Source organism: Pseudopodoces humilis, chromosome 11 (assembly GCF_049639895.1).
Source record: "Pseudopodoces humilis isolate 2021_Gansu_Grassland_sample_001 chromosome 11, ASM4963989v1, whole genome shotgun sequence".
Taxonomy (NCBI): domain Eukaryota; kingdom Metazoa; phylum Chordata; class Aves; order Passeriformes; family Paridae; genus Pseudopodoces; species Pseudopodoces humilis.
In genome coordinates, this window is record NC_142210.1 from 22464449 (window position 1) to 22491499 (window position 27051).

The 27051-nt window shown below is 43.8% G+C and overlaps 1 protein-coding gene across 3 annotated transcripts in view; it reads left to right on the plus strand.

The window, feature by feature from the left end:
- The first annotated feature begins 2231 nt into the window (after positions 1–2231).
- Positions 2232–27051, plus strand: part of BCHE (butyrylcholinesterase) — a 45391-nt gene continuing 20571 nt past the window's right edge. Inside the window, exons 1-2 of one of the 3 annotated variants that reach the window (XM_014254315.2) lie at positions 2232–2347; positions 22555–24073. In XM_014254315.2, coding sequence (XP_014109790.1) covers positions 22560–24073 — 1514 coding nt within the window. In that variant the 5' untranslated portion in view covers positions 2232–2347; positions 22555–22559. Of the gene's footprint in view, positions 2348–19414; positions 19537–19677; positions 19730–22554; positions 24074–27051 lie in introns of those variants that run through there. The other 2 variants (XM_005525117.3, XM_088061007.1) reach the window with 2 other exon arrangements.

Consider the following 27051-nt stretch of genomic DNA (forward strand, 5'->3'; position numbering starts at 1 on the left):
GCTTAAAAAGGAAGGTGGGATGCCTGGAGAAGATATTTAATGGGGACAAAGTCACGAAGCTGAAGGCATTTGGTTTATACCAGCGAGGTTTAGGGGATGACTTCCTTGAAGCCAGGGAAGCACTGATGTGAGAAATCATGTAATAATAAGTTATTAAAAGCAGTAACTCTTCTGAGCCTTACACGAACTCTGAGAGCAGCGCTGGCATCGATGGAGCCCCACGGTTTGGGGAATCAAAGCTCCTGGGGGCTTCTGTGCTGATGGTTTCTCCTCAATAAATTCAATCACTGCTCTGACTTGCACTCTCCTGAAAAGACACTCTGGATCAGTCCCAATTCAGACTGAAATTAAATTCAGCCTTGGATATATGCACAAATTATAAATACCTGGAAAGAAACAGATTAAGGATTAAGGCTGGTTAAGTAAAGAATTAGCTCAAAATTAAAAGGAAAACAATGCATAAACAGTGGACTGTAAAATGCCCTGACATTCTTGAAAACCAAGATTCTGTATTTCTACACACTTGTATTATGAACCTTAAAAGCATGAATGTGTTTTATTCCTTGCCAGGTTTGTTCCTCTACTTGGAAAACATTTATTCTGCTTCTTGTTTACACTGAATTTAGAATTAATGTGGCTGTTCTGGTTGAGCAAAAACAACCTTGACTTGTATGAGGCATCATTTTATCATGCCAAGATATCTTGTGTAAAAACATAACACGAGCAGAGTTCTCAGAATTAAGCTGGTTAATAATTACAATATAAACAGTTCAAGGATCAAGAGAGACAGTAAATTCTTGTGAAGTGTGTGTAGATTATATTTCCAAATTACAACACTGAAAGGCAGAGCTGTCTTAATGTGCACAGCAAAAGTCAGATGTCCAGAGGTGAAATATCGTGGGCTCAGGGAGCACTTTTCACACACTAATAATCAAAATAAAAATGCCAGTAGTTACTTACATAAAATAATGCACTGCTGGCATTAGTGAAGTATTTCTTAGTTGCCATAGTACTTACTGAAAACCACATTTTCTCATATGCTGTAGAAATAAACAGAAGTCACAACTGAGAGACCCCAGTCCGGTTTCCTGATGAGTTTTTCAACCTCAAACCCATTTCCCTGGCCCAGCTTTCCTCCCAGAGCCTGCTCAGACCCTGCTCCCATCCCCTTCCCCCAGGATTTCCACAGGGGAGACTTCTCTGGGGTCCCTTTAGCTCTTTTATCTCCTCCAGCCTGGCTCTGAGCATTTCCTGAGGGTCACCCCTCTCTTCAGTGCTGGCAATGGTCACCTTTGAGCCTTTTGAGATGTTTAATGTTTCATTCCATGGGAGCAAGAGCATGGTAACGCCCAGCTCCTTGTGCTGGGAGTGGTGGTGTGAGCAGCTGGAGCCAGCCCAGGGTTATCTCCTGCTGAACCTCCTTGGGTTGTTGTGGCAGGCCAAAATTCAGGGCTAAATAAATGGCTCAGGCTCCAGGTTTTGAAATGCAGACGGTCAATACACACAGGACTGAGAATGCGATCAGCTGACAACACTGCAGATCTGATGAGAACCCAATGGTGGTGTTTCTTCAGCTGGAATTATTTTTCAGACATTTTCTTTTCAGAGGTTTTAGGTTCAATTAATTTGCTCACAGAAAATAGTATTAAAAAAAACCAAAAAACAAACCTAAAACAAGTGTCCTCTTTTTCATCAGAAAATGGGGAGTGGAAAGGAAAGTATTTCAATGCTCCAGCAGCTCCCTGAGCAGAACCATCCCTTTCTCACCGAGCTGATGTCCCACACTTGAACAGCCAAGCAATACCAGACATGAAGACTGAATAACTGAGTTATTCCAGATGTTAATGCTTCTTTGTTTCCAATAAAAGCAATGTGGAATCTGAATTCCACTCAAATGACAAGTCAACCCCATGAATTAAAACTCCAAATTGTTTTCTGAAACAATTAAATCTACATGTATGTGCTTTTTTGGGGCCTTGGAAAAGATTTCAAAACAAATACAAAGCCTAGTCCTATCAGTAACTATAAAAAATATGCAACAATAGGGAAAGTTCTCAGCAAAGTGGGAAAAGCACGGGTGTGCAAACACAGCTGAGCAGAAATGTGTGTGTGGCTCATTCACCTGTTTGCCAAAGGGTCGTTACTTCAGGACGTTATTTGCAGATAAAAAATAGCACATCCTTGCAGTCATGTGGTGTGGCTGGCTCCTTAACCTCCTGCTTATCTGACAGGTTAACCAGCAATTCTGGGCAGAAATAATCTGGTTACCTTGGTAGACAGCTCTTGACCCAGGAAAACTCTTTTATTCAAAGGAAGAAGCAGCCAGACGGGAAAACCAGCTCTCAAGGTCGGTGTTTTTCTGCTTCCTTTTCAGATCCAAGAGTGCTGAGAGTGGGAGAGGTGGAAGTGTTGATGTGATCAGACAGGAAGGTTACAGTGAATAAACCAAGCCCTGCTGTCCCCCCTGAATTTCTGGGTTAATTTGGTGCCACCTCCACAGCTCTGGCATTTCTGTGGGATGAGAGCAGCGCTGCTGGAGGGGCTCCCTGGTGCCCTTTAGTCCTGACCTCTGCACTGTCCCCTCGCTGCTCCCACGGGGATTGGGGCTGGCACCAGACCAGAGCAGCTCAGAGCCAGCCCCGGGCATCTGGGAAAACCATGGAATTGCACCCAGAGCAGCTGCTGGCCCAGGGTTTGGGCTGCTCACAGGGCAGGGATTAAAGGTGTTAAGCAGGAAAATGGGGGGCTCCTCCTCTGTGGGAACCCCAAAGGACAATTAACTGATTGCTGATGGGGAGAAATGCTGTGATGTTGGTCCTTTCTAAGAGAAAAATAAAGAAAGGAGTCCTGGAAAGATTTAGGTTGGAAGGAACCTTAAAGATCATCTTGGCTGTGGGTGACACCCACTGGATCAGAGACCCAGGGAATGCTCTGGAGGATGGATAATAACTTAAAGGCACTGCAATACTTTAGTCATGTTCAAATAGTGAGAAATATCACCTTAGACAACCACAAAAAGGACATGCAAACACCTCTGTGTCGTACTGGGGGATGCTGAGAGGCTCTACATATTGTACAGGCACAGGGAAAGGCCAGATTTTCACCCAGTTTATGTGGGGTCACCCCTGTGCCAAGGGGAACAGTGTGGGAAGGAGCAGAGCTGCAGAGGAGGAAGAGACATCGTCTCAGTCTAGTGTGGGCAAAAAGAAAAAATCAATGTCAACCTTAGAACAGGCAAGAATTTTGGAGGGATAATTAACGTTGTGTGGTGCAAAGTAACAGGGTAATGAAACTTTTCTCTTTAAAGTGTCAGCAGGACATCAAGGTGGAATTGAAATATTTTATATGTCTGTTGCTTGATCCCATTGGGAGTTTCCCAATCACCAAAAACCCAGCCATGATCAATGCTCTCACAGCTGTGCTGCAGTTTGCAGCTCCTCTCTGCTGATCTGTGTGTTACAAACACCAGAAATGGAGCACTCCCTTCTGAGCCATCTCCTGCTCCTCCAGGGCACGGGAGTGCTGGCCAGAGGGTTGGGACTTTCCCAAAAGTTTTCCTTTATGCTGCAGTCATGCCGTGAGAGCAGCAAAGCTCGGGCACTGAGATTTGCCATCACCTCCAACCTGCTCCTTGCTTCTGCTGGAGAGGCTCTGAGATGTCAAGGCTGAGATTTTGGAGGCTCTTGGCAGAGAATCCTTGGTCACAGCTCAGCAAGGCCCTGCTCATGCTGCTGCCTTGGGGTTCAGCTTTTATCTCTTCCATGCATTTGTAACCCTGCAGTTCTTTCCAGAACTCCAAACTCCACACACAGCGTCAGCTGCTGCTTTCCCATTCTGGACAGACACAACAATTCCTCCCCAGGCCTGGCAATCAAGGACACCTCAGTGCCCCAGGCCCCAGAAATGGGAACAAAAGGGAGCTGGGGCAGCAAACTTGGGCTGAATGCCTTCATCAGCTGCAGCTGGAATTGCAGGATTGACCCCCAATGTGCAAATGGACCAAACTTGTAAAAGTGTGAAACCCGTGAGCCGTGGGACATTTTGGGTGCAGCCCCTGGGGGGCTTCACCTGCCCTAAATGTGCCTGGAGGGCCCTCAATAAATAGAAATAGAATTGATTTGTATTCCCTTAATTCTGTCTGGCCTCTGGTTTTAGGTAGTCCTGATAAAGGCATCAATATCCCAGAGCTTTAGCAGTTAAAAATTCCAATTATTAATGTAACCTGCCTGATAGCCCTGAGGAGCGGCTCTTTCCTCTCCTCCAGCTTCCTCAGGACACAGAAATTGTGCTCAGTTTTCCCTTTCTCCCTTCCCTTTTCTGTCCCAGCTGACCCCAAGGGCACCTGCAGCAGCCAGTGCTGGCACAATTAAGTTAATCATTACCTGCTGCACTGCGGGGAACTCAGCTGATTAACACCTGTGATCCTGCGCTGCTGCTTGCTTCAGTCTTTGCATTAATCCTGAGATTAATCCCATTTTATAGATCTGTGCTCTGGGCCTTGGATCCTGGAGAAGCCAGAGCTCCTCATCTTCTCAATCTCTGCAGAAACACTTTTCCATAAGCAGCGCTCTTGTTTCACTGAGCAATAGCAGCAAATCACTGCATTTCTAAGAATTCTGAAAAATAAAGTTCCCAGGCTTTCCCAGCTGTAAAAGCCCCAGAAAGGCTTCTTTTCCCTTTTCTACACTCGGCTTTCTCTGCCAGAAGTGTGGCTGTTACACAGCAATTTTCTTTCCATGTTTTAAAAGTGGCTGATTTTAATTTGGATGTATTTTCCCCCTGCAAATCCTTTCAGTCAATATGGAATTACATAAAGCAGCTTTTTGAAAAGAAATTGTTTCTGGAGAAGTTTCCACTGCGTGTGTATGTTTTACACAAATTATTTATATTTTTTATGTCTTGGTGGCACTATCATTTTTGATGACCTGTGCTCTACCAGCCTCACCTCAAAGAAATAAAATGGAAATAATGATGAAATATTTTTGATCCTTCCACATCTTTCAAATAAGGACAGGGTGGACAAAGTTTACTTGGATGATGGGGGGAAAGTAGAATTTTTTTCTTACCCCCCAAAAGCTGAAAATAGGTTAGAAGATTACATAATATTAGAAATGTGTTTCCTTCATATAAGTGTAACACAAAGAAAGGCAAGAAATTGTAAAATTTATAATAAAAAGAGATTTGTGTAGGTTTACCTGGAAAGGGCAGTGAAGATTCCAGTCATGAGTGACTGTCAAATGTTCTTCCATTTGGGATCATCAAAACTTCCCAGCTGCTAGTCTTGAATAGAAGGTGAATTCTTTGCATGTGCTACACAAAACATGGAATAAAACACAATTATTGACTTCAGCTCTCCATTATCCTCGAAAGGGTGAAAGCACTGTATAGGTTGGGAAAGTTCCCAAACACAATTTTAGAAAAATGAGGTGTCCTCCACCAGGCAGCATTATTTATAATGCAAATGAAAACATTCCAGAGTTCCACATAGGTTGGTTTAGGGCAGGAGATTTTCTGAGATCATGACTGCATCAGCTGGCAATGGAAATTAAATATTCAGCTTTGTTTTCTGCCAGTTCCTGCTGCAGTGGTGCCTATGAAATAACACCTCCAAGAGAACTTTTTGGCCGACCATTAATCAGTTTATGTTCTGAGCAGTGAGCATTGATCGTATTCAGGATTTTTATCTTGCTTTATGTGCCCAGGATGTTTGAGTCAGGTTTCTCTGAGCGCTGTGCCCATGGCAGTCTGTCAGCTTTTGGGACATTGTGCACCTGAAATGGTCAAAAAGGAGCAGAACCACGTGCAAAACTGCAACCAAGAGGATGTGCAATAACATCAAACATTCATTTGGGCTTTATCTTTTTTGCCATGAAACACATTCACCATTTTGAGAAAGGTTTTGAGGAATAAGCAGACACTTCTACTGAGTTGTTTAATTATTTTTAACAGTCAAACATCCACCTCTGAATCCATTAGTATCTCTATGGGTAGACTCATAAATCTTCATCTGGATGAAAGTTCCTTCACTATTTTTTTCCAGTTTGCTCCATTTGCTGGCTTATTTCCATGCTGAACACCTGTACACGTGAGTGGTATCACTTAAACATTCAAGACAAAGTTTACTTTGGATTTAAAGAATCTTTTTGATGCCATTATTCCACACATAACAGCGCCATTTTCCACAGCACCAGCGTGGTTCTCAATTTTATTTTTTTTTTAAATATATATACAAAGGAAAAATATGTTTTATCTACCTTGCAGAGCTTCAGACTGGCAGGATGTTTAAAAGAAAAAAATATCTTTGTTCTGATTTGTGAGAAATCACAAGTAATACAGATTTCCCCCCCCTTGGGATATTTGTAATGAAGTGGAACCACAGTGAGATTGAGCTGGCTCCTCGTGTGCCCTGGCTGTCTTGTGGGTGCTGTCACAATTTGAGGCACAGCAGCTCGGGAGCCTGAGTTAAAGCAAGCACAAGGATTTATTGCAGAAGAGAAGTGCAGAATATTTGCTGAGTAAGCCAGGACTTCTTGTGTTATGCCAGGGATTTAAAGGGACAAAAAAAATCCATCCCAGCAGCAAATCTCGGGGCACTCCACATTAACCCCTCTGTATGTCAAGAATTTGATCTTTTTTTCTTCTCCTTTGTTTTCCCTATCTCGATGTGTTTTAATCCGTGGCAGAAATTTACCTTTTACCCTGAGTTTTCAAATTTCCCTGATAAGCTTTGGGGATGGATTGGGTCAAAAGCCTTCTAAAACCACCACTGCATGATCTCCCTCAGATTGCTTTTATTCCTCCTGATAGTACTTGACAGATCTGTGGGGCAAGAATTTGAACCAGTCCAAAGGGAAGGTGAAGATTTTCCTCTCCTTCCCCACTTTGTAGATATTCTGGAGTTTAATACTCACATTTATCAGCCCAGCTGAGACTCTGAACTCGACATAGCAGGAGCTGCCTGTCGATAATTTAGACAGAAGGAAATCTGAGAATGTCCAACATATAATTACCCTCTTTGTGAAAGGACAGATTCACACCTTGGTGAAACAGACGGGCAGGAGCAGGCTGGGAAGGGCTGCTGTGGATTTCAGGAGCTAAAAATCTGGTTGTACCCTTATTTTAGCAGAGAAAACTACTGTGCAGCACATAATCTGTGACTGAAGCTGTGCTCTGTAAGCCAGGACAGCCCCAGCTCCCACCTGGGAGCTGAATAACCCAAGTGTGCTCCTTGTGCTCCAACAGCTCCTGATCTGCTGTATTCCCACCCAGGAGCATGAAAGAAAGGGATTCTTCCTCCTCCTTCTTTTCAAGCTGAGCTAAAAGCTTTTCTTTCCTTGGAGTGCTTTGAGGGAAGGTAGGAGACGGTGGGTGTTGCATCAGTTGAGGAGGAAAGCACAAGACGTGGAAAAGCTACTCAGCACCAGGGAAAAATCCGAGGGTAGTTGGGGAGGAATCCTAAAATCTTTGGGAATATTGAGAGGAGAATAAACAGCCAGATGATTTGTGATGTAAATTCAAGTGAACCATCTCCAAATGTGGTTATTTGCTCTAAAGGTTTGGGGTCTCCGTTTGGGTTTGTGTGGTGGGATGGTCTCACCTGCCGTGTCAGAAACCCACAAAACTGGCTTTATCCAATTACCTGCATTTCTGAGGGAAAGAATCAGGATCCAGCCTTGAATCTTTGCCAGGTTTGCTTTTTCCTTTATCACATGGGAGGCTGGCAGGTGGTGGGTTCAAAAGCAGCCCAAAAGGAAGTTTTTCACGGCTCATGGCATTTTTCACTAATGCAATGGAGCTGGCACCAGATGTTCCAGACGCCAAATGTTTACAGGGTTGCAAAAAGTGCTCGGGTGAATTCAAGGAAGAAAAACCTCTGGGTGGCAACAGGAGACAAAAACATGCAGCTTTTTGTGTAATCTTGTGCTTGGTCTGCTCCTCTACCTCTGCAAACTTCCCCAACATTCGGAGCGAGTCCAGAGGAGGCCCCAGGATGAGCAGAGGGATGGAGCAGCTCTGCTGGGAGGAAAGGCTGGAGAATTGGGATTGTTCAGCCTGGAAAAAGAGAGGGCTCTGGGGAGACTTTATGTGGCCTTTCAGTATCTGATGGAGGGCCTAAAATAATGGTGAAGAGGGAATTTTTGTAAGGATATGGAGTGACAGGACAAGGGGGAATGGGTTTAAACCAAGAGAGGGGAGGTTTAGATGGGATATTGGGATGGAATTCCTCCCTGTGAGGGTGCCCAGAGAAGCTGTGGCTGCCCCTGGATCCCTGGCAGTGCCCAAGGCCAGGCTGGACGGGGTTTGGAGCAGCCTGGGACAGTGGGAGGTGTCCCTGCCATGGCAGGGGTGGCTCTGGATGGGATTTAATGTCCCCTCCAACCCTAACCATCCTTGCATTCCATGATTTGTTGATTTACCTTTGTTCAGATTCTGCATGGTCATTCTTGAATATTCTCTCATTCATGAGAACTGTTATTACTCCTCTGCAATTAGCACATCTCTTTAGTCAGAGTGGGAAAGTAACTCTGGCTCACTCCAGTGTCTGAGGTGCTCAGTCCTGTAGAAACAAATCTGCTCCATTTAGCTGTGGTTTACTTGGAAAACGTGCAATGGGAAACCTGAAAACATTGATTTTGTTTAAAAGTTTGCAAGAAAAATAATTAGGTTGGGTATAAACTACCAAAAAACCTGCCAGTTTTGGGTGAGCTGTGTAGTGTTTATATCCTAAGGCTATGCTGATGGCTGATTTATTTTTAATTCTTTTATTTATATTGTTTTATTTTCATTATTTTTATGCTTTTAATTTTACCTTTAATTTTTATTATTTTTCCTACCTGAATTTCATGGCCAGCAAACCCAGCCTGTGGCTTTCAAAGCGAGGCAAAATCAGGGGGAAAAATTCTGAGCTGCACAATCACAAGTGAAAATGAGTCTGAGGGAATTGGTTTTCCAGGATTTCAGGGTCTTCCCAGACAAAGTGCAGCCAGGAGCCGGGCACAGTTCTGTGCTGATGTGCATTGCTCAAGGGCAACAGCACAACCTGGTGGTTTGTGCTTATTCCAGTGCATCGGGATCTGCACAGGAATTTCCCTTCCTCAGAACCCAGCTCGTTGCCTGCACAGGACTGAAGCCTCTTTCCATGAATTCATTTGTAAGATTTCATTTTACCCGAGGTCTTCAGAATAAATAGAAAACAGCAGGCTGCAAGGGCATATGCAAAAAACCAAAAAGATGAAGTAACAGGTCCTTCCCAACATCCCTGATTCTGAAACCTCAAGGTGCTGGAAATGTCTGAATTTTGCTTTCAAAATAATAACTGAGAATAAAATCTTGTAAAATGTACTATTCAAAGTTTGGGGGGGAAAAAGAAAAGGACAAAAGGAAAGTGTGAGCAGAAAAAAATCGGAAGTTTGCCTTGCTTTTTCTACTATGACAAATCCAAGGAAAGTATATAATGCATTTACATAGATTGAATATTCAGACACCAATAATAATATTTATTGCCTTTCTTGTGTGTCTTCAGGATAAGTGATGTTGGTCAGAGTGCAGCTTCTGAGGTGGAAGTGAAATGAAACAGGTGGCAAATGTGCTCAGAGAGAATTTTCAAATAAAATTAATTACATTTTCTGTTTTGCCTGGTTGTGAAGCACAGGCTGTGTGATTGCCAGCGATGCAGATGTGGATGCTGAACAAAATAGCTTGCAAACGACATATTCAGTTCATTTTCTGATCATGCAGGATGGGACAAAAGCCACAGACTGTGACTACAGAGGGGTTTCCAGCCCAGTGCTGGTGCTGCTCCTGACACTGGGCAAGGCTTTTTCATGGAATAACAATAATAATTTCATGGAATAATAATAGTTTATAGAATGGTTTGGGTTTGAAGGCACCTTTGATTTCATCCAGGGCCACCCCTGCCATGGGCAGGGACACCTTCCACCATCCCAGGTTGCTCCAAACCCCGTCCAGCCTGGCCTGGGACACTTCCAGGGACTGGGAGTCCACAGCCTGTCTGGGTTATTTAAACCAGAGACTGCTCAGTCCTGCCTAACTTGATACAAAGAACCTTTGATTTCACCTGGGTGGCTTTGGAGCTGAGAGCAAAGGGATTTTCAAAGGACTGGAGGACTGAAGTGCTTTGGGGCAAAAGGCTGGTTATTTTTACGCAGTGAATATTCCTATAGGATTGTCTCCCCACAGGAGTGCTGAGCTGTCTCATTGCTTCCTCCGTGCCCTTCAGCTCAGCCCATGGTTGAGGAATGACTCACAATCACTCTCAGGAAAGCACTGGAGTCCAGTGGAGGTGTGACTCACACGTTCAAACTGACTCTTAAGCTTTCTCTTAAGCTTCACTTATCTTATTGCGACCCACTGTACGTGAATTATGCTGAAATTCGTGAAAATACTTATAATTCTGCTTTGGTTAATGACCAAAAGATGCTGTTCACAATCTTTCCCTGGTCCCACTGAGGTACAGGGGGGTGATGGAGTTCCTGAATCCCTCTGGAGCAGCCACGGGAAGGATGTTGAGTTGTGCCTCAGCTACCCATAACCATGGACAGAAAGCAAATCCCTGAGATGGAAACTGTCCCAGCTTCCCACACATCCTGCTCCAGGCTGGAGAAACCAGAGTGGTTTTCAGATCTCTAAAAATCCTTGGCAAGCACAGGGATGTCAGGTCTCCCTGCCTGGTGTGCTTTGATCACTCTGCAATTATCACCCATCAGTTGAGACACTGATTTGTGCTGGTGCCTGGATGGAGAGGCTCAGATCTGCCCTGGGTGTGGGGCGATGCCTGGGGCAGCACTGACAGGGTTAATTCTCTGCTCTCCTTCCCCTGCTGATTCACAAAGTTATTCCATGTTTTCACTTTAGCACAAAGGATTTGTCAGCAGTCATTTAATGCAATACCAGGGACACCTTCCTGTCATGGAATCACTAGGGTTGGGAAAACCCCTCAAGATCCTCCAGTCCAACCATTCCCTCAGCTCTGCCAAGGCCACCACTACACCATGTCCCCAAGTGCCACACCCACACATTTTCTGAACATTTCCAGGGGTGATTCCATGTCCCTTCAGCCTTCCAGTGATGAAATCTTCCCTGTTATCCAGCCAAACCTCCCCTGGGGCGTTCCCTCTGGTCCTGTCACTTCTCACCTGAAAGACAAGACCCACCTGTGTGTGATCCCCTTTCAGGAACTTGTAAAGATCAGGTATTGACAAATGAGTGTCAAACACCCACTCAGAAAACAATCCCAGTTTTCCTGTTGGGATAAAAGAAAATTCTCCTTTTTCCATGCTAACTTGAGGGATAATGGAGAGGGGCTGCACTGTGTTTGCCCCCAAAGTGAGAGCTGCTTGCAGTTCACACAGATGGTGAATCATCTTTTACCCAGAGGAGTACAAATTCTGTAGCACAAATTCACTGTGTTCCCATATTTGTCCACCAAATTGTGTTCTTGCTGCTGTAAATTTTGTATTAAACTATTTAGGTCAGCTTAAATTTGGAAAGCAACAAAACAAGCACCATTTTTTGCCTCATTTACATGTCTGTGGTTGTTGTAACACGGTTTGGTTTCCTAAATTAAAGTGATGCAAGCAGTCTGCCAGGGAAATGAGCGGTGATATTTTTTGGTTATGTTTTTGAAAAGCTGGTTGTAACTCCCAGTCATTAACCCAAGAATAGGTGGACACGTGGTGAATAAAAATTCAGATTTCTCCCAGCATGCACTGGATCTGTGGATGCTCTGGTTTGAAGTTTCATAATTTTCCTGTGAATGAATTGCATTTTGAGTCTTTGCTTAATGGTTTAAGAGTTTCAAGATCTGTAATGCTGTGGCTAAGGCCTGCCTGGTGGCAGGTATTGTCAGGATCCAGGGATGACATTAAAAGCCATTAATAGCTCCATGCTGGGCTCTGACATGATGCAATCCAGCAGCTGCCCCGTGGAGAAACGCTCCAGGCATCGTGTCAAAGGGACACAATGCTAATAACTGGGTTAGGATGGATTTATTCCATCCTGATGGTGCCAGAGGCCTTCCTGTGCCTTGGGAATGGCTCCTCCTCACGGCCTGCCCTCATCCCACCTCTCCTTTTCACTGCTGACGAGATTCCAGCTCCTGCCAAAAGCTCCAGCCCCCATTTCTGGCTGGCTCTGGCCCAGGCAAACACGTCCCTGCTCCTCAGTGAAACATTTCCTCACAGCCCTGTCTGCTCCTGCTGCCTGCCATTCCCGTGGGGAAAGCCTGTGTGTGCTGACAAAAGCTGCTCCGTGGGTTTCCCTGGGTGGCTCCCACCTTTCTGCTCCCACCAGATGCCACCTTGTCTGAAATGGGAAGGTTTTTGCCACTGAGGCTGCTCGTAGCTGACCCTTCTTGCATGAATCCAGCCACGGAGAGGCCCAGCACAGCTTTCCAAGGAAAGGGTTCTGGTGCTGTTAGCACTGCAGGCCTTCTGCTTTCTTTTTTTATTTATTTATATATTTTAAAATTTGTAATTTTTTGTATTTTGTATTTTTTCTCCCACTCTGGAGAGCCTCTGTGCTGATCCCAAAGACTGAATCCCCATTTCTCATGCACCAGCTGCTCAGCAAAAACTAAATTCCCCCTGCCCAGTCACCCATCATGGTAACACCTGTCTCAGCATTAGCTGAAAATCATTCACATGGTGACACCCTGGGATCACCTAAGCCCAGGAGAACAATGATTTGGGAAGCAGAGAAAGAGCTGCATCCATTTACTTACATTCCCTTTAGTCAAACATCTTGTTTCCTGTCTGTTCTGGTTTAATTATCCCAGCAACATTTGATAAATTTTACTCTTTGCCCATCTTCTCTGGAATAGCTTCCAGGTTTCTCTATAAAACACTCAGATTCAGGCCCTTTCCTATCTCATGTGCCAATAGTTAATTTTTGTACAGGTTTTTATTGATTGCTTTTCTTGGTTATTTTATTTTGCTGTTTTACGGCTGCTGTTAACATTTACTGGAGGAATTATTTCACGCTCTGCATGGAAGGACATCACTGCAGATATTTTGGCAACATGAATAGTGACTAAAATTTGGGGAGGGAGGTGTGGAATAAAAGGAGGAGGAGGAGAGGAAAGGCAGCATAGGAGAGTGAGTAAATTATTTTTCCCTTTTGGTTAAATCCTGAGCCCTGGTAGATGCCCTTTTTGTGGGGAGGGCAGCTCATTTGTGATACAGGTACAAATGGGCTCAATCAGAGAAGCAACCCCACAGGCACTTCCAATTCTTTGTGTGACACTGAAAACCTCCAATGTTTTCAGCAGCTGCTGATGGGATTTACTCTTTTTTACTTTTTTTTTTCCTTTCCTTTTGCGTGAACACGGAAATTAAAATCACTTGAATGCTTTCACCGAGCAAGTCCTCGCCATCGTGCTTCATTCCTCCAGGGGCACTGGGAAATAGACTGAGAGCCTTTGCCAGCCTTAATGACGCTGTGATTCTGCTTTATGGGAGCTGTGTTCCCGCAGGAGAGGCCAGGGAAGGCAATCTGTGTGGAACTCAGCAGCACCCACCACCTGTGGGTTTCCTCCACCATGAGAAGGACGTTGCCTTGGCAAAAATGAAGGCACGGGGGTTTGTGCCATCAGGTTCCATCTGTGCTTTCCGAATCCCTTTCCAGGCAGAATCCTCCCTGCATCCTTGGCTGGGATTGATTATTGTGCACACAAGATGCACAGCTGTGCTGGTGGCTCCAAGAAGCAGCACTGGCAGCTCCTGGGTGGGCTGATCCCAAGTGGTTTTCCTTCCCCAGGGGGTGGCTGCCAGCTAAGGAGCCCAGGAATATTCTGCAAAACATCTCTGTGCTTATTGCCTGTAGTGACTTCTGGAAAATGCAGCCTCTGAATCCCAAGGGCTGACTTCTGCTTACTGTGGAGAAGGGATGGAAATGATGCTTTTATTCAAGATTTCCATCAAAAGGCCCTTATTTTTGGTGATATATTGAGAGAAAATCTAGAAAACTGCAGCTGTAAAAAAGTGGGGTATTTAAAACAAACCAAAAAGGATGGTGCTGTCCTGAACCTCTGGGTGTCTGAACTCAGTCCAGGCTTTCCTTATGGTCTTGGCCACATCTTTCAATTTCCCAGACTCTTTGGTCTGACAACTTAAACAGAAAGTCTTTCAGGCCCTGCACTCTCTCCATGCATTTTGTACTGAACCTGCCTCCAGGCAAAAGGGAGAAAATGAGTGAAGAATCAGAACTTTCCTGCAGACACTAAAACTCCTCTCCCCAGCCGAGGTCCGTGAGCTCTGCCAGGTTCTCCAGCACTGCTCTGAAGTTTTCCTTTCCTGTTCCGACCTCTTGCAACTCCTGCTAAGGGAAAGTGCACTCCAGGATCACTTTTGGAGTTAAAATGGTGTGATAGAGGGCAAGGGATTGGAAAAGTTGGAATTTCAGCCTTGTACGGTTTCCATCGTGTGAGGAAAGGTGGGAGGAAGGAAGGAGAAGTTTATGGGGTGCATGAACCATCAGGGATCTGCGTAGGGCAGGATGATCATGAGCAGAATCTACTGTTATTAAAGTGATGAAAGATAATTCTAACTCCTCTAGAATAAAGCATTTCCTAATAGTTCCACATGGATAAGCTTTGGCATCAGAGTGGCCTCAATATTTTGATTTGTACCCTCAAAATCCATAGGTTACTGCAGAAGTCTGTGCACCCTAACTTAAAATTTTATTTGTTTTTTCCTTGCAAGCTAAACACCAGGCTGCAATAATGTTGTGTGAGTCATATTGACTACATATTAATCATTTTTTATTTTCTTCATTGAACCTGATCCCTATATGAGACAAAATACAGAATTATGTAATATCACAAGGAGCTAAGAATATGTGAACATTCAAAATACTACTACTACTACTAATGATAATAATAATAATGCCTTTATCTTTTCACTGGCTCTATTTTCTCAGTGGCTTTGATTTCTCCAAGACATTTATACAAGTACAGACCATAATTGTGCTAATAAAGAGGAAATTATACCGATCTATAATTAGAGTAATAAGGAGAAAGGTACAGCAGATCATAATTGAACCAATAAGGGGAAAATATAATCATGTTTAATGGCTTACATGAGTGTTAGTGTCTTCTGTATACTTAATAAATTGGCACCCATTTTCATGGTGTGTATCTGAAACACCTTTCCTGATATTATCAAATTACCCTTCAGATCTATTGTTGGGCGCTTCTGCTGGTCCTGGAAGCCCCTGTGGGGTGAGGCCTTTTGGAATAATCAGAATATTAGCAGAATTTCAGGTGGTTTTGACCATCAGCTGCAGTCTTCTCTAACACTTCCTCCCTGTCCAGGTTTATTTAGGGTGTCCCTGGTTTGAATCCATGGGTGTACAGGTGGGTGGTCTCATAGCAAGGGTGAGATCTGGGGACAGAAATGCAGAAATGGTTGAGAGGTGCAACCCCTCGGGGTCACTGTGTTTGGGCATGAAAAGATGCTCTGCAAGCAGGATATGCACCAAGGACAAGGCAATGATTTATTTCCTAATATTCACAGTAGAATAACGTGGCTGCAAGCCCCAGAGTTGAGCATCAGTAATTCCTTGCTGCTGCTGCTGTTGCTGCTGCTGCTGAGCTTCCACCTTCTGTGGGCTTTTTTTTAACCTGAAGATTTCACAGCTCGCAGCTTTGATGTGTTTCCCTGCGAGTCCTTGAGCTGCTAACTGTCCCCTTCCCAGCAATCTTCCCCCTGTCTGCAGTTTGACCTTTTGGAGCTTGTAGAGCTCGAGTTTAGTTGTTTCCCTCACAGTGTGGTGGTTTGCTCAGAGGTTGGAGCCAAGGTCAGGCAGATGCTCGGTGTGGAAATCCAGCCAGGGATCAGAGACAGAGCTGAGCCCTCCCAGGGGGGTTTGCCAAGGCTGAAGTTTAAAACAGCCTCCCCACATCTTCACAGAAGTGACATCAATTGTAGTTCGGATATAATTTGCTTATTGATTCCTTCTCAGCTGTTAAAAAAATCAGGATATTTCCTGCTTTTACCATGAGCATGTAAATATTTCCTCAGACATTCCCACTCTTGGTGTGTGACATCCTTTACCTTGAGGTGACACCTGAGAAGATTTTCAGCCCAGTTACCCAGTTATTCCAGTTATCCTGGATCCCAGGTGCTGTTTCTGCACTGTGGATGGCTTGGAAGGGCAGGACCAAAACTGGTGAACTGGACTCTCCATGCACAGAGAACACCCTGGGAGAGAGGCTCGTGTTTTCCACCAGGAACATCTGAGATATGTATTTTTCCAAATATTTTTCTCTCTCAAAGGTTTCTCAGCTCTGCTAAGTCCTGAAGATAAATGGAGAGAGAGAATTTACAAGAGCATGGAGGGACAGGAGGAGGGGGAATGGCTTTAAACCAAGAGAGGGGAGGTTTAGATGGGTAAAGGGGAGGAATTGTTCAGCTGGGGCTGCCCCTGGATCCCTGGGAATGTCCAAGGCCAGGCTGGACAGGATTTGGAGCAGCCTGGGACAGTGGGAGGTGTCCCTGCCATGGCAGGGGTGGCACTGGATGGGCTCTAAGGTCCCCAACCATTCCATGATTCCATGATTGTGTGATAATATGGAACGTGTGTGGCTTAGGATATTAATAATACTTAGGTAACATCCTGAAGGGCAGTTAATAGTGAACTAAATCCTAACAAAATATTCTATTTTTATAGTACATATTTTTATGTATTTCCATAGATATTTACATATGATACCTATTGTTTTCTAAGCTTTTTAGACTAACAAATAACAATTTTCCCTAGAGTTGAACTTTGCTTTCATTTCTTCAGACATTTGGACATTTCTTTGATCAAAGTCCCTATGTCAATGTGGCAATGATTTCACATCTACACATGAAATAACAAAAAAGACACTTTTATATTTTGTGGCCATTTTTAAGAACCTTGCCCTTACTAAAAATATGACATAACCTTATAAAACCTCATTAGGTAGATATAGATATTTTAAAAAAGAAAAGCAAAACCCATAAAAGAAAGAGTATAAATACCTACACGTATGTAGGTGTACAGCATATATATAAATATATATATACATATAAAAAAAATATATATATATAATATTTCACCTCCTTTTCTTCCACCCTCCCATAGATCACTAAGAAAATGACAACTCTCCACACAATCACTGAGGGCATAAAATGTATTTAATCTCTAATTTTCACACAGGTATTTTTAGCAAGCTAAGTAATAACTAAAAGAAGTGTTTCCTCTCACAGCACACAGTTGTGAAACTTTAATTTATATGTTAATTTTTTTAATTAAAGGGGGAAAAAATATAGAATTTAGCTTAGTTTTCTTGAAAACTACAGCATAATAATCTAACATTAATCTGAAGGACAACAGTGGAGGGTCTGACAGTTACCTGAAGACATCAAGGTAAGCCCAAGGCTGAACTTGGAGTTTCCTGGTGCCTTGGAAACAGCCTGAGACAGTGGATTCACTTATCCCAGGGTCACCTTGGCAGAAAACTCCACATTTTGCATTTAGTGCCTTGGACCAGGAGGCTGCTCCGGGTGCCTTGGGCTCTCTGAAGAGGAGCAGGGAGGGGAAGGCACAGTCCTGAGAGCAAATGAAGGAAAAAATGGACAATGTTTGAAAACGGATGAAGCCAGAAGCGGCATTTTTAGTGTTTGAGTCTCCTGCTGCTTCTCCACCGCTCAAGGCAAAGAGGTTGAGAGCACAAGCATGGTCATAAGCATCTGAAATTTGCTTTAAAGTGGCCTCTAACAGGATTTGGGGGTTATGATTCATCCCTCTGATGTCACAGAAATGAAGGAAGCGTGTGTCACCTGGCCACATCCCCAGATGGGCTGAGGAGGCAGTGGAGAACACTGAGAACTGCCTCAGTCTGGGTAGCACCATTTAGTGTTTCCTGCACTTGAAAGCTTCTGATCAGCAAGAGTTGCCATCAGAAATAATTCTGAATTAATCCTATTTTGTTACTAAATATTTCTGTTGCACTGCTGAGTTAACAATCTGGGTTAAGAATTCTGAAATCCCACTGTATTGGACAGTTCTGCACTTCAAGTTTAGGGATTTTTCATAGAATTATGGAATCCTCAAAAGGCCTGGGTTGAAGGGATCCTAAAAATCAGCCAGTTCCAAACCCTGCCACGGCAGTTTAGGTTTTGGGTGGGACATATTCTCTCCAGTGAACATATCCATACAAAATACCTGTGGAAGTCTGATCCTAAAGGATGAGGTAAAATTACCAGGAGAAGTGAAATAATCCTGCTTTCTTGAACTTTCCTCTGTTAAAACACTAATTCCCATGCTGGCTTTAAAAACCTCACTTGTAATCTCCATATTAAGGTCTATAAACTTCATCCTTAACTTTTTATTTCCGCTTTATTCCTGTTCTGTGCGTTGCCAAATATTGCTTTTGTGTAATTGAAACAGAGCTGTAGTTTGAGTATTAAACAGGGAAGGTAATTGTGTTTGGCTCTAAAGGGGGAAGCAAATGTGGACAGCAATAAAAAAAAGCTTAAATGGTGGAAAAATTGGGGGTTTCTTTGGTTTGGTTTTTTTTTTTGGAGCAGAGCTAGAGAGCAGATGCTGCTGGGGGACAGCAAATCCAGTTCCAAGGGGCATCTCTCTGGTTCCATGGGGTGGCTCAGGGAAGGGGGATTGACAACTTTGTAAGGGTGGTGCATGGATTTTTTTTCTTTTCTCCACCCCTCTGTTTTCATCTGTACCCCACAGAATTTTTGCATTTTAATGCAGTGTTGTAGGACAGCTGTGGTTCAGCCTGGCTTTGCACCTGCAGCGTGGAATTCTGGTGGGAACAATGCTCAGGAGCCTTGGGAAAAAGGAGGATATCAGGTGTGATTCCCTGTTTGGAGCTTCAGAATAGGGAGCAAGCAGCATGTGACACCACATGGGTCCCATTTTTAACCCTAAAATCAGAAGGGCACAATGCAGATCTGTGCCACGGCCTGGATGGGCAGGAGCCAAGTGATGCAGCTGGTGCCAGTTGTTGGCATGTCCAGGCAGGGCACATTGCTGTTTTATCTGCCACAGCTGCTAAAACCAAAAATAAATACTTATTTACAATGAAAATCTGAGATTTGAGTACAGCAAAAAAAAAAAAAAAAAAAAAAAAATAAAATTACAGGTGAGAGAGTGCTCTAAGCAGGACGAAAGGGAGGCATGAATTATTATATTTACATTTCTATTCACTCTTATAAAATAGATGCCCCAGGCACGGAAGAAAACCCTGCGTTTCCCCAGCCCTGTGGCTGGTTTTGCCCAGCCTGGGGTAGTCCCTGGAGCATTTCCAGGGCTGCTCTGGGAGCAGATGTGGGATGGGAGGCAGAGGCTGCCTGCAGATCAAGTGGCTGCTGCCAACTCTCGCGAGCTCCATGTCAGAAAGAGTTGATTATAATGTCAGCACTGGCCAATTTACAGGCTTAAAGCAGCAGCTGCATCACTGCATTTCCCCCCAGGGATCCCAAGATCCCCACTCTTAAAAACTTTGTAGTTTCTTGTAATAGAAGCGGGGTAAGTGATTCTCTCTTTGCACGTCTCTGCCTGCCAGGATAATTTGCGGTTCCGCTTGATTTGCGCGGGGATTGGGATCTCTGGGAATGCTCTGCTCTGCCCATTTGTTGCTCTCCGGGGGAAGCTCTGCAAATGGAACGAGTGAGCAGCGTGTGTAGCAGAGCCTGGCATTATTCAAGGGATCCTGGGCTAAGTAAATTAAGCTAAGCTAGAAATCACTTATTAATTCAACCATCTTTCCTATTTAAATAGCGATTATGTAGTCCGGTGTATAGATTTTCTTTTGGCTGGGTAAAGATTTGCAAGGGGGAGGAAACAGGCATTGAAATAAAAAGTGTTCCCATGAATAAGAATGCAAGAGTAGAGTCTGTTTAACTTTTGCTGGGGGAAACTACTACAGCAGCAGCTTTTTAAAATGTGCAAACACACTGAGTGATAGAACTCTGCTGGGTTGGTGTTGATGAGCTAAAGCAATCTTCTGACCCTTTTACTCTCCTTGTAATCATCGAGTAATGTTTGTTTTGCTCCGTGTGCTTTACGCTGCTGAGCTTGGTTTAAAGCAGCATTAAAATCCCTATTAAATGTAATATTTGCCAGCCATTCAGGGTGTAATAATCATCCTCTGTCACTTGTTACTTTTGTTAATATTAGCAGAGTGACCTGAGAGTAGATGAGTCCTCTCATTCAGTAGCACAAAAGTTCTGTGTTTTTCAAGCTTCATCCAACTTTTTTCTCTGAAATGCCAAAGCTAATTTAAAAGGTACAGAACTGAATTTTTTGGGGTTTTTTTCTAACTAATATTATGGTCTAAAACTATTGCCTCTACATTTTGCAATGGTACACTGTACTCCTCCTGTCTCTTTTTAATTAACAGGAAAGTGCATGAGAAGAATTAATTTTAATTACTATTAAGATGGATTAATCTTGAGGAACTTTAAAGTCTCTTGTTTTTCTTAGCATCATTTTCTTTTCATAATGACAATATTTTAAGTATCTTACCATTTCTAGCTTGTTGTGGTTTGGTCATGTTCAAGTTCAGTGAGGGAACAGTGTCACAACAACAGACTTAGAGAAATAACTTCTCCCATCTCATAGCATTACTGGGTGCTCCAAAACCCTCCTCCACTCCTTCTCCATCATTATCCTTCTCCCAGCTCCAGTGGCTTTTCAGGATTTTGCCTTTGGTTTTGCAGAGGGGCTGAGAAAAGCCCTGGAATGCTCAAAACAAATGATTTTTTTAAGCACAGATTTACAGAGCAAACTAAATCATTCTTCTCACCTCTCCTTCCATTGCGTCTCTTAAATCTTCTTGAGAAAGCTTTAAAATGAAACGTGCTTTGTTAAAAATATAATCCCAAGTCTGTGTTGGTTTAGCAGGCTGGAAATATTCAGCAAACTGGGTAAGTTATGCCCATTTCTCTCAAAGAGAGTGGGGTTTAGGCATGTTTCAGCTAACTGGGGTAAATGCAGGCTCTGGTTTTGGGCTCTGTGGAGGTTTGGGTGGGTATCAGGAAAGGTTCTCCCCCCAGAGGTGCTGGCACTGCCCAGGCTCCCCAGGGAATGGACACCGAGGCTGCCGCAGCTCCAGGAGCGTTTGGACAGAATTCCTAGGGATGCCCAGGCTGGGATTGTTGGGGTGTGTGTGCAGGGCCAGGGCTTAGACTGGATGACCCTTTAAAATCAGAATATTCTGTGATTCTATGTCTGGCACAGGGAGAGGGGAGCCAAAAACCAGCGAATGTGTGACTGAGCCTCCTGCCCGTGCCAGGGCGAGTTGTGCTGACCCAAAATCCCTGGGAACTGACAAATCCCATCTCTAATATTTAACAAAAAAAGGGACAATTGCAGGTTTCTGTCCATCAAGCTGAAGACTTGGTGGAATGCAAGGACAGCTCTGAAGTCTATTGCCCCCATTTGCCACCTCATCTATTTTATTTAAACAAAACAACCAGAGCCTGTTTATATTTTCTAAAATTTATCCATTTTCTGTCTGTTTAGACAAATGCTAAAAATATTGTCCCTGAAGATTCCTCCCTGCTCCTTTGATGGTGTCTCAAGATTAGGAATCCCTTTGCACAAAACCTTCCCTTGCTCCCCTCTGCTGCATTTTCTTTCCAAGAACAGGCAAACAAGCAGGAGAAGCTCAAATTAGGCCACAGCTGTATTTTCCAGAGAAATTATCCTCATTCCTTTTAAGGACATGAGTGCTCCTCATTAACAAAGAATGGCCTGTTTAAAGGGACAGGACAGAGCCCTCGATGTGTGACAGGGAAACAGGCAAAAAAAAAAAAATTAAAAAAAAAAGAAGGGAGCTTTGTTGAGCATTTTCAGATATGTAAACCATAGAAATGGATTTATGCAAATAGGCTTTTTGAGAATTTTCAGTTTCAAGGGGATAGTGCTGAGGTTTTATTTGAAAAGGTTGGGGTAAATAAGATTATTAGGGGGCTTAAATGTGATACATAATCAACATTTATACACTTAGCTTTAAGGTAATACTGATTATCACTTGGAAAAGTCCTCAGGAAGAGCTTTTATTATTAGACACTATCTTCATATATTCAAAAATCCTTGACATTTTAGAATTTTGATATTAATTATAAATAGTAGAAGTATGACTGCTTCAGGACTCTGCTGGTTGCAAACTTGATTAAGATGTACTAGAAAAACAAGATCTTGGAAGAAATTATTCATTTAGGTTTTGGTTGGTGGGTAAATCATCTGCAGTAGTCAGAGCCTGCTTGTTTGATTTCATCTCTCCTGGTTTGTCTTCCTCAACTGCAGTATTTTGCAAGAGACTTTTTCTGAAGTGCTGACCAAATACTAAATACTGAACACAATCTTTGCAACACAAATAAACAACAGGAACTTGCAGCTGAAAACTCCTGTGCTTTGTGTAGCAGCACCTTCTTCTTTTCCATGCCCCTGGGATATCCAACACCCTTATTTAACAGACCACTGTGGTACCAATACATTGCAACACTAATTCTGAATTTACTTTTTCGTCCTGTGTTTCAGGCATCATGATTTGGACAAATGGTCCAAGTCTCTCTGCCAGATTCCTGATGGGGTTCCTTCTCCTGTCCATGTTCACTGGGAAGGTGGTGCCTGAAGAGATCATTGCAACCAAGAATGGCAAAGTCAGAGGGACCAGCCTGCAGGTGCTGGGGGGGACAGTCACGGCTTTCCTGGGAATCCCTTACGGGCAGCCCCCCATCGGGAGGCTGCGCTTCCAAAAGCCAGAACCTCGGGAGAAGTGGGAAGATGTTTGGGATGCCACCAAACACGCCAGCTCCTGTTTCCAGCCCATAGACACAGCTTACCCAGGGTTTGCTGGGTCAGAGATGTGGAACCCAAAAACCAGCCTGAGTGAAGACTGTTTGTACCTGAATGTATGGATTCCTTCTCCCAAGCCCAAGAACGCCACTGTCATGGTGTGGATTTATGGTGGTGGATTTGAGTCTGGCTCCACTTCCCTGCCTGTCTACGATGGGAAGTTTCTGGCCAGGGTGGAAAGAGTGGTCGTGGTTTCCATGAACTACAGGACTGGTGCTCTGGGGTTTCTGTCCTTGCCAGGAAACCAGAAAGCTCCTGGAAATGCAGGTTTGTTTGATCAAAGGCTGGCACTTCAGTGGGTCCAGGAGAACATAGCAGCCTTTGGAGGCAATCCCAAGAGCGTGACTCTGTTTGGAGAGAGCGCAGGCTCGGCCTCTGTCAGCTATCACCTCCTTTCTCCTGAAAGCCACCCCTTATTCACCAGGGCCATCCTGCAGAGTGGGTCTGCAAATGCCCCCTGGGCTGCAATTACATCTTCTGAGGCCAGGAACAGAGCAGTGGCTTTGGCCAAACAGCTCCAGTGTCCCACCAGCAACGAGTCAGAGCTCATTCTTTGCCTCCAAGACAAGGACCCGAAGGAAATACTGGAAAATGAAATTTTTGTCGTTCCAAATCGTTCTCTTTTACAAGTATATTTCTGTCCGAGCGTGGATGGCGATTTTCTGGCCGACATGCCAGAAGCACTGATGGAGAATGGTCTTTTCAAACAGACCCAGATCTTGGTGGGTGTCAATAAAGATGAAGGGTTATCGTTTCTGGCATACGGAGTGCCTGGCCTCGACAAGGATAGCGATGGCTTGATCAATAAAACCCAGTTTGAAGCAGCTTTAAGTCTGGCCTTCCCAGGAGTGAGCAAACTTGCCATAGAATCCATCAGCTTCCACTACATGGACTGGGAAAACATGGGAAAGCCGGAGCACTACCGGGATGCCATCGATGACGTTATCGGGGACTACAACATCATCTGTCCCGCGGTGGAATTTACCACCAGCTTCACCCAGCTGGGCCACCACGCCTTCTTTTATTTCTTTGAGCATCGCTCCTCCAAGCTGCCCTGGCCGGAGTGGATGGGGGTCATGCACGGCTACGAGATCGAGTTTGTGTTCGGGCTGCCCCTGGAGAGGAGAGCGAATTACACCAAGGCTGAGGAGCTCCTGAGCCGCTCCATGATGAGATACTGGGCAAGTTTTGCCAAAACTGGGTAAGTTTCCTCTGGAAGGTTGGTTGGTTGGTTGGTTGGTTGGTTGGTTGGTTGGTTGGTTGGTTGGTTTGTTGGTTGGTTGGTTGGTTTGTTGGTTGGTTGGTTTGTTGGTTGGTTGACTGGTTGGTTGGTTGGTTGACTGGTTGGTTGGTTGGTTGGTTGATTGATTGGTTGGTTTGTTGGTTGGTTGGTTGGTTGGTTGGTTGGTTGGTTTATTGGTTGGTTGGTTGGTTTGTTGGTTGGTTGGTTTGTTGGTTGGTTGGTTTGTTGGTTGGTTGGTTGGTTGGTTTGTTGATTGGTTGGTTGGCTGGTTGGTTGGTTGGTTGGTTGGTTGGTTTGTTGGTTGGTTGGTTTATTGGTTGGTTGGTTGGTTGATTGATTGATTGGTTGGTTGGTTTGTTGGTTGTTTGGTTGGTTTGTTGGTTGGTTGGTTAGTTGTTTGGTTGGTTTGTTGGTTGGTTGGTTAGTTGATTGGTTGGTTGGTTGGTTGGTTGGTTGGTTAGTTGATTGGTTGGTTGGTTGGTTGGTTGGTTTTTGGTTGGTTGGTTAGTTGATTGGTTGGTTGGTTGGTTGGTTGGTTTTTGGTTGGTTGGTTAGTTGATTGGTTGGTTGGTTGGTTGGTTGGTTGGTTAGTTGATTGGTTGGTTGGTTGGTTGGTTGGTTTTTGGTTGGTTGGTTAGTTGATTGGTTGGTTGGTTGATTGGATGTTGTTTCACCAGAGGAAAAAGATTGACTGTTTGAGTGCTGCTTTGGAGCCTGACTGGAATGATGGAAACAGATTAATTGTTCAGTTATCCAGAATTCCTCTTTTAGTTCTGACAAAAGCACTGTTTTAATAAAATAAGCTGCTGACGTGTTGCTCCCTGTACTGGACAAGCTTAAGGCAACAATGTTTATCCACCCATAAAAGCAAACACAAAACATTTCTTTGCCAGGGCAGCTGTTGTTCCAAAGGCAGGTAATGGTTTCGAGTGTTAGAAACAAACTATTTCAAACACTAGAAAAGACTTCCAGCAGTAGAAGTAGGAGGAAAAAAGCCCAGTTCCCTTGAGGATGTAATTTTCTCGGAACATTCAGGTGTATAACAGGGAGGTGTGTTATGTTCACATGATGAAGAGGTTGGGATTTCAGAAAGCCTCTCCTCCCTGTGTGCCGTGAGTGCAAGCCCATGACAAATCACTCTCCAATCCCAGTCCACTCATCTTGAAGTGAAATATGGCCCAGCCTGAACAGGGAGAAAATAAGAGTATTCCATTTGGGTGTTTGGAATGGATTGAATCCAACCCCTCTCCAGCTGGAGTCGGGGGAAGTGAGGCAGCCCTTGCTCCTCTCAGCAGGGCTGGGGGCTCTCAAGGAGATGCTCAGTTTGAAATGAAAACATTTCAGGGCAGTAACAAAAACAGCCACCACCACAACAATCATGTAGGATTAGTCCCAAGCCTGATGGGAAGAGGAGGTATCTTTTTCTAGGAGTTTAGTTTGTGCTCTCTACTGAGAAAATTATATATACAAAACTTAGTGCCTTGGAGAACATACAACCAAACAGTCAATTCACACTCTAAAAACATTTATTTAACTTTAATGTCAAAATCCTGCGTTAATTCTGTTTCTAAGGTGGACCCGTTGTTTGATTTGTCAAGGATATATAGATTTGTAAAGGAGGAAATCAACATTGGAACAAGATCTAATTAATTTTTTTAATAGATTAGAAACCAGAGGTTTCGAATCAGAGGGGACCACTGTGCTCATTTAGTCCGCCCAACCTTGTACATAACACAAAACACAGGTAGGAGCGAAGTGCTCCCACTGATTAAAAATGTTTCCACTGATTAAAAATCCAGAACAAACATTGTTAGGTTGATTTAAATCTTAATGCTGCTTAAAATGTTACATTATAAAAGTAAGTCTTTCTAGACTGAATTTGCCTATTCTAACTCTACATTCTCCAGGTTTCACATTTTGTTTGACAATTTTAAAGATTCACTTTATGGTTTTTGTTCCATATAGAGGCTGATTATTAAGGATCTATTAAAATAATCCTTAATGTTTTCTTTTTTAATTGTTTGTTGAACAAACAGATCATACCCTTGAGACTTGCACTAATGTGCTCTTTCTCAAATAACAACTCTCCACCTTTAAACCTGTGATTCATCCACACCTTGTTGGAACTTTCCCTGCCAGAATTAAACACTGTCATCCCCACAGAGTTGTAATTCCAGGTGTCACCTCTCCCTTCCAGCTCAGCCTGATTTTCCCCGTTTATCCATCCAAGGCAAGCTCTCCTTGTGCTCCGTGGTGTTACCTTGGGGATGTCATTTGTCAAAGGCTCCACCATCCATCCCAAACCCATGTCCCACCCCCAGCCCTGTGCTTCCCCTTCACCTCATCCTACAGGATGAACTCACTGGTTATTTTTATGTGCATCCCTTTTTTAACAGATTTATTTATCAATGGGTGTGATTGATTGATTGATTGATTGACTGATTGATTGATTGCCTTGATTTGTAGGAGGATTAATTACCTTAACAACTCCCATCCCCTTTATATGCTGGAGCTCATAATATTTCTCTTACCAAAAGAGATGAGCATATCACAACTCAGAAAATAACTGTACCAATCACTGTACTCATCACTGCATAGTGCTTTCATACAGCTTTAATTACTGCAAAATTGAATCTAAAATTGAATCCACGAGCTCTTCCTGCCTCCCTCTCTGCTCAGAGCACACCCCTCTGTGTGAGTGTGGTGGGGAGGGCTGTGATGCAGAGCAAAGCTTCCAGTGTGGCTCACAGTCTGGAATTGAGCTGTGAGCTTGACTTATCAATGCCAAAAATGCATCTGATGGGTTCCCAGGATGAATTCTGGCATTGGGAAAGGCTTGGGAACCCTTCCTGCAGCATGAAGATGTGCTGTGACACTGTTCCTTTGGGGCTGGTGTCATCAGGCCCTTGGTGGAGAGCAAAGTGAGTGAAAAGTTC